The 8448-nt window shown below is 33.1% G+C and overlaps 1 protein-coding gene across 2 annotated transcripts; it reads right to left on the minus strand.

The window, feature by feature from the left end:
• Window positions 1-2416: 2416 nt before the first annotated feature.
• On the minus strand, window positions 2417-4013 carry LOC143195761 (uncharacterized). 2 transcript variants are annotated; one of them, XM_076403203.1, is made up of 3 exons: window positions 3712-4013; window positions 3487-3654; window positions 2417-3397 (listed from the first exon to the last, which is right to left on the minus strand). In XM_076403203.1, exons 1-3 carry the CDS (start codon window positions 3899-3901, stop codon window positions 2532-2534), a joined length of 1224 nt encoding a protein of 407 aa, XP_076259318.1. In that variant the 5' UTR covers window positions 3902-4013; the 3' UTR covers window positions 2417-2531. The 2 variants fall into 2 exon arrangements, with proteins under 2 accessions (XP_076259318.1, XP_076259317.1); XM_076403202.1 differs by having other exon boundaries at window positions 3487-4013.
• Between the last annotated feature and the right edge of the window lie 4435 nt (window positions 4014-8448).

Here is an 8448-nt window from a genome sequence, read left to right on the forward strand (position 1 = left end):
CCTTCAAGCTCTTATTTATTATTGTCATTAAGATCGCCACTTTGAAATAGTTGAAAGTGTGTTTGATGGTCAGGAGATTTCTTCAAATCAATCAAAAAAATGAATGTCGAAAAATAATTTGGAACGTTCGGTAATTAGCATTTGTATACATTAAATAACTCAATGATATTAATTGCAAAACTGGTATCTTCTATAAGGGAATGTCAAAACCATGCAATTTGATAGCCAAAATAATAAAACCCAAAATTAAATCGAAATATTACAGATTCACTTCAGGAAATAATATGTCTATACATCCAGAATGATATCCAATTTCTTGCAAAGGTATTACGCTATATAATTTCGCAAATATATGAAACAGTTTTATTTAACACTAGCTGACCCGACAGACTTCGTCCTGTCAAAAAGATTTGTAATGTGGCAGTTTTTGTGCCTACGTATTTTAAAAAATTCTCCTGAACAGAACCATCACCCTGGTGATAGGGCGTTGTGAATAAAAAATAATTAAATAAAACATATATAAGGATTGAAAAGTAAGTAATCGCTTTATTGTTAATCATGTGAATCACAATTATTATTATTATTATCATTATATTGCTTTGTGGTATACGATGTTTTTTGTTTGATTACCTGGCGCATAGATAAACAAATCTGATGGTTTTCCAACACGGGAACAGGCAACATACAATTGACCATGTGAGAAACATGGGTTTTCTAGATTAATACCACAAACACTTAATGATTGCCCCTGGGACTTGTTTATAGTCATAGCAAAAGCAAGCCGTCAACATGTCTATAGGAAATTTGCCATTACCAATGTCAATGAGTTGTTTAGAGAATATGTTTCCAGATTGGTCATTTTGCAACTCGACACGCATATTCTTGCTTAAATGAAGTACTTTAACATGTTTCCACAAATTGGAGGACTTTAGACATGCATTGAGTTCATCAGCTGGCGTTGATCGTGGAATCACTGGCAATGTTTGACGAAAATCTCCTGCTAATAAAATCATTGCACCACCAAATCGGTTATTATTGCTACGTAGATCTTTTAAGGTTCTGTCTAAAGCCTCCAAAGATTTTTTATGTGCCATCGTGCATTCATCCCAAACAATCAATTTACATTGCTGCAAAACCTTTGCCATTGCAGAGTTCTTCGAAACGTTGCAGGTTGGAGTTTCATTGCTTTGCATATTTAATGGCAATTTTAGTGCTGAATGGGCTGTTCGACCACCTTCAAGCAAAGTTGCTGCGATTCCCGACGAAGCGAGTGCAAGTGCAATTTTATTTTGTGAGCGAATTGTTGCTAATATTAATGAAATAAAAAAAGTTTTTCCTGTACCACCAGGTGCATCTAAGAAATAAATCCCTCCAGTTTCATCATTTGTTACTTTCATAAGAGTTTCAAATACATACTTCTGTTGTTCATTTAACAGTGGAAGATTTGTTTGAATTTATTCTTTCAAAGCGTTGAGATCATACAGTCTTTCTCGATGCAACTCTTGGTTAAAAGCGTCATGCATTGGACGATTGGGCGCGGTCAGGCCTAATTGAATTAATAGTTTGTTTGACATTATCAAGCACATGTCCTCAATTGAAATCAATGCTTCATTGTAAATTTCTTCACTGATTTGTATATTTGGATTTCCCATTCTATTCCGTATTTGATACAAAATATCATCACACATATAATCTTTGTACTTCATCCACAAATCAATTGGGTTTGATGGGAAGCATGTAGATATGATTATAGAAAACAATGTTCGTATTTGATGAGTGTGTGATGATATTACAGCATCATTGAGAGTTTGATCCCAATGAGCGTCATTTTCAAGCAATTGCAAACGTTGACAGGCTTCTCTGTAGGATCCACACAATTCACCATCAACAGTTCGTAACTGTTGGAATGATGTTGGGCCACGTACATTGACTAATAGCAGTCGTAAATAAAAACATTCATCATTGCTTGGATGTACTGAATAAATCCGGCCAATCGCATCGGTGGAATATACATCTGTATATCCTGGAACTGGTTTTCCTTGTTTCCGTCGTATAAATCTCCTTGAGGATTGATTCCAGGTATAATATTTTGGCATTTCAGAATATAGCAATGTTTGTGCGAAATCATCGTTTTGGCATGTCTCAAAAAAACTGGTTAATGTAGTAGATGGTGGCTGAGCAGCTCTTTGTACTGCGTTCTGTGCTGTAAAATACACTCTTTGTCCATTTTCTAAATGCACAGCTAAGTGAACAACAGAAGGGTGTCTCTCATGAATAGGAAAAGAAAATATTCGCCAAACTGCTTCATTACTACTGACATAGCGGCCCATTTGGTATTGGGTAACTTCATCATTAGAATTCTCTGCACCAATTCCAATCACAGCCATATCACTCCCTTTGGTTACATATTTGCAAATGTATTTAATCGATTTCACTGAATGGCAAGATTCAACGTTGATGTGTGCTTTGAATGTCTTTGATAAAATGGGTGAATATGGAACAATCCAACGATTATCTATTTCAATATCTTGTTAATTTAATTTGACAATTGTTGATTTTCCATTGTCTGCTGTCGATCTGCGACGATACAATGGATAACCGTCATTACCAGTAATTGTTTCCGATATTAATGTCCGTGGATATCGTTTTGAACATTTACCATCCATCATACACGGTGAATTTTGATTAAGAGTTCCACAGGGACCATGTATCATGTTTTTGATAACTACCTCATGCAATCCAGGATCTACTTGTACATTAGGGATTTCAGCTGATATCACTGCATCAACTTCATTTGGCCTTATCTTTTCAACCAACCAAATCAAAATGTGTGCATGTGGCAATCCTCGTTTCTGCCACTCCACAGAATACATCCAGCAGCGTGTCTCACCAAACACATTATGTTTTACGATGAAATTCATTAAAGATTTCAACTTTTGTCTAAAGACTCTGGCTGTAATATCATGACGATCAATGGATGATTTCCCAGGTAATAACTCCTGCTTAATTTCTATCCATTGCGGATTGCATGTAAATGTGATGAACAAATCTGCTGTACCATAATGACGAACATACGACATGGCATCTTGAGCATATTCGTGCATATGCCGAGGGCTTCCGATGTATGTTGCTGGAAGAATAGTCATCCGACCGACATTCTGTGCATTTCCATCAGTATTAATCGCATCTCGAAGGTGAATATACTCTTCAGATCGGAGTTTGGTTTGATTCAACCTGATGAATGTTAATCTCTCCGTTTCAATTTTAACATACATGTCATCAACATATTTGTGATATAATCGCCGACATTTCAATATGTGATTATCTGCATTTTCCCGAATCATTAGGCGGTATGAATAATAGTTCATTGAACTGACTTTTTTGTTGGTTTCAGAACCTGTAAACAGATTTTGTTTTAATAACATTCAAATACATAATATAGTGACTGAGATATTATCGCCATAGCTAAACTAATATTTTAGTTACCTGTAATGGGATTTATCATTTTTATTGATAAATCGTAGCCATCTTCACCTTGCCAAAATATAATGGGATATTGCAGTGCATCATATGAGCGGTGTGTTTCCTTTATAGGTTGTAATTGAAAATTCCGACGATGTAAAACAATATCACGGGATTCCAAGTTTTCTCCAACTACAACGATAGCAACTTCATCAATAGTTGGTGCATTAAAACGTCTTGTATGTTGACCTGCAGGTGTTTTATCAGCTCTGATTACAATTTTGTGATTATCGGATGGCATCAGATCCAGGGCAGTTTTAAACAATATAATCAATTGATTGTGTTGATGAAATAAAGTTTGTAATTGTTCTACAATAGACCTTTTTACTAAATTGTTATGTGCACAACGCAGATCAATTTCTTGTGGTGAATTGCCCATAAAATAAATTTGCAGGAATTTGTTGTCGCTATCTGACACTGGTAACAGTGAACCTGCTCTGTGATATATTTGCCCTTGTATCTGTAAATAAAAAAAATATTATGGTGTGGTATAAATTAATGGATTGTCAATGATCAAACTTAAATAATATTTGATCTTAAAAAGTATATATTTAGTTTTAACTAATATCTATCAAATATAAAATATAATAAAAGTGTCACTGAAACTGAATCACCATATAATATGATGACTAAGTGATATATTTCGTAATGATTAAGAAATTGAAGATTAGTAACACATCTTAACTTTGGTGACAGAAAATTTTGTTCGCTAAAATAATTATGAGTAACTGCTATAATACATACCTTGAAAGTTGGCATAAAATTTTCCCGAACTGCATTTGTTGCCCCAAATGAAGTCATTTGAAAGCAATTGTTATATTGTTGAATATGTGTCAAAAAGTGTATAGAATCTGTTCCTATTCCTGAAACCAATGAGTACAATGGTTCTGGTGGTGGATCCAATTGTATCAATTTCACTTTACCATTTGCGCAACACAATCCATTGGCATCGTTTTTGTATTTTAATGCCTTACAGTGTGAGCAAACCAAGTTCATAGAACCAATAACAACACATTGGTAGTTACTGTAGTCAATTGACACATCGTAACTGAAAGCAGCTGGATTCAAACTTGCGCGATTATTAGTTGAATGTCGCGCTCGCGCTTCACGCGTTTGTGATATCCGAATTCTTTCACGTTCATTTCCGTCGTCACGTTCTTGTGCAGTACGATTAGATCGGTAATTAGCTTGGTTTATAGCATGTCTGGTTCTTCTACCTAAATTGCTTCGTCTTATAGGAGGCATATCAAATATAAATTATTTTTTCACTAATCACGAACTAAACAAACACTAACTAACTAAACACTCTGCACAAAACACGATATACGAATTTGTTTCGTGTATCACTTGACAATTCATCTGTCATCTGTCAAAAGTCATCTGTAACAGACAACTTTTTTTTTTAAATTTGATATGACTTGAACTCAAATCCTTTTAAGCCGTACGAATTGTTTTATTTATTTAAAATTTGAATTAAATTTTAAACAAATAAAAAATTTTAAATAAATAAAACAATTCGTACGGATTAAAAGGATTTGAGTTCAAGTCATATCAAATTTAAAAAAAAAAAGTTGTCTGTTACAGATGACTTTTGACAGATGACAGATGAATTGTCAACTGATACACGAAACAAATTCAAACAAAAAGGGCTATTTTTAGGGTTTTTCCAGCAATAATTCTAATTTTTCTCGCCGTAAAAACCATCCCTGAACTTCAACGAACATTTTAAAAAAAGATTTGGCCAAATTGGTCCAGGCGTTGTTGAGTTATGCGCTTAGGAACATATTTTGCGATTCATTTTTATATATAAGATTTATCTATTTCTCAGTTGACATAAACAGCGTTACTGGCGTATTTGATTAAAATTCATAAAAGCATGCCCATTTTCAAGGTTAAAGGTTATATTTCCAGTCATATACAATTTTATATTCCACATTTTAAAACAACACTTCCGATGGCTATTCATGCTGTTTTGTTAATGTTTAGCCAACGAATTTATTTACTCGTATTGAGTTGGATTTTAAATCCCGCATAGCACAATTCTCGACAATTAAACTCCCCATTTTATGATTGAATCTCGTTTAATTTAATTCAATTAATTTATTTCGTCATGGTTGGTATGAAATAAGGTTACGACGTATCGTTAAAAGGACTGCCTCGTAGTTCATTCGGATCTGTTATTATGAAAATAAATTTCGGTAATAATTTTAACTAGATATTATTTTTACAGTTAATTATCTCGTAAACGAAATTAAAACCAAAATCATCAGTATCTTATAATAAACCAAAAAGTGTATAAAACTTCGGAATTAGGGGTAAAGTAAGCTAGAAATTATGGATAAATTTAGAATATTAGTTGCTTGCGTGTATTTATTGATGAAAATGCAATGAATTAATACAAAAAATCTAAACTAACTGCAGAATTCGGTGGTTTTTGCTAGCGTTCGGAACTATTGACTGAAAATAGTAATAAATATTTTCAGTCCAATGCACGGTTTGACTGCTTTTTTCCATTCGTGTTGTCAGACGAAGATGTACGAATTCTTTACTATATAAATTGTGAAAGTGAAAAAGACGAAGAAAATTGCTTGGAGCATTATATTTTAAATGTGCTTATTTATTCTAACGGTATTATAAGCTATACGGAGATGTATATATTCCTTCACGTACAAATATTAAAAAAAAAAGGAAAAATAATTACTGAATACTTTCATCATCAATGAATAATTTCATTTTAAAGGAAGTAGGAACTTTTATATTAGAATGTTATGTCGGTCTGTAAAAAGGAATGCAATAATAAGAATCTTTCCAAAATGCTATTACGTCAAAATACAATATATTGTTATTTACAAGCAAACTAACAAAAAAATCATAGAACTATACATATTGCACATAAATCTATGTAAGCATAAATTCGGCATATTTTTGTCAAGGTTGCGCCTAAGATGACAGAGTCAGAATATTAAAAATCAGTCGAATGAAACTTACTAGTTTACTTACTAGCCTTACTGGGCCGAAAATAGTAACTAAAAGTACATTACTGAAACAGTCCATAGTAAATAGTAATAAAATCAGTCGGACCGAAAATTGCGACTGAAACAATCACTAGTAAAAAGTAGTAAAATAGCGACTCAAACGGTCGATAGTAAAAAGTAGTAAATTACTAAACAGCCGATAGTTAATTTCAGTCGACCATTGCCAACGGTATTTTTCACATTTATCTACATAAAACAACAGTTTGTATTTAGTATTATTGAGTTATTCAGTGTATATAACCATCAAACGTTCAATATTAATTTTTTAACATTCATTCGCTCAACGTATTCATTAATTTTGATGTTTGATTTAAAAGACATCTGCTGACATAGTCCATCAAGTATTTTTGGGGATTTATTTGTGATAATGTTTATAATGTTATAACTCAATTTTGGGTTTTGGTTTCAAGTATTTAAATGTAGTGGTTTTGATGCCAATAATAAAAAGTCGTTCTTTGGAGAACCAAAAAAGTTCGAGGGCAACGAATTTGAAAACTTATTGGCCGAAAACTTGCATCACCCTCCCAAGTAACTTGCAGACAGTACCTATTGAAGCATCAACTATTTTCCGATTTTACGTGCGATGAGATGGATAGGAAGGAAAATGGCGTTTAAATAGTTTGACAAAAAAGGAGAGTTTTCTGTGGCTTATAGTGACTGGCGATGAAAAGTTAATCTCCAGTGATAATCACAAGTACAAAAAGTTCTTCTAGGTTAGTCCAAGGGAATCATATATACACCGAAGCGGATTATTAAAGGGTTTAAATCATTGCTGGGTATGGTGGAGTCAGTAAATTATACTGTAGTAACAGATTCCAAGTCTCTGAATCTGTGAAATATACACTGTTGGAACTCGAATGTCATATTATGTTACATCCAATGTATTCGCTTGCTGATTACCACTTGTTCTTCGTATCGATGCAGCAGATCCATAATTGAATTGCCGCCAAACCAACGTTGTTATCAATTTTATTGTCATCATCACAATATGTTTATTGCTTAAAATTAGCACAATTGCTTAAAATAAAAACAAGGACTAAGATCCTTGAGAGCAATCAAGAATATACCTACGCAAAATCATTAGTTATACACATTTAAATCACGTGCCCTCTTCTGAGTTGAAATATTTGATCATATTTGATGACACACTGATCAAAATTCCAATTTCTATCATTCTTGGTGACCTTGGTGGTTCAAGATTTTAGTTTTTTTAATATTACACTGGTTTTCATACGTTTTTACTCATTTTAAAATGAGAGGAATGCTTGAGGTAACGTTTAATTGGAAAAAAGGTCAAATATTTCGAAAGGCGATTGATCTCTAGCGCTCTTTTGAATTTTTTGAGGCTACATGATGGGTCAAATACAGAATTTTGAGATGCCTTGTATATTTAATTTCCTTCCAATTTATTGTATATTAAAATTAAATTAACAACATTTATTAAAATTGTATAAATAGAAAATAGTTAAAAACTTTGGAAATAAAGATTATTTAAATTTTAAGAATAATATATAAATAAAATACAGTGAGACTGCTTCTATAACATAGTTGCTAATAGAGTTTACTTTGCGGATTTGAAAATCAAGTATCGATATTTTGCAAGCTCACTGATATTTCTTGTGCTACTAAATTTGGTAAAACCCTTCCGTATAATTTCGTTCATCAAATATCCCGTCCCGTATATATTTAGCAGTGCTATTTAATGAAATTACGTCTGATGTTCATTATAGGGGACTTCTGACTCACCTACTTCCCCGAAAGCTACCAACTATAGCACAGTTTTCCCTATATCCAGTTTAAATTCATGAAGATTCGTCTGTTTTCAGACGAAAGGACTCCTGGAACGGTGCCATTTTTAGTTTAATAACCACCTCGTCCACCAGAGCAACAG

The sequence above is a fragment of the Rhynchophorus ferrugineus genome, unplaced genomic scaffold, assembly GCF_030347505.1.
Source record: "Rhynchophorus ferrugineus isolate W39M unplaced genomic scaffold, kcgeb_rfMv2 rfM4, whole genome shotgun sequence".
Lineage (NCBI taxonomy): Eukaryota > Metazoa > Arthropoda > Insecta > Coleoptera > Curculionidae > Rhynchophorus > Rhynchophorus ferrugineus.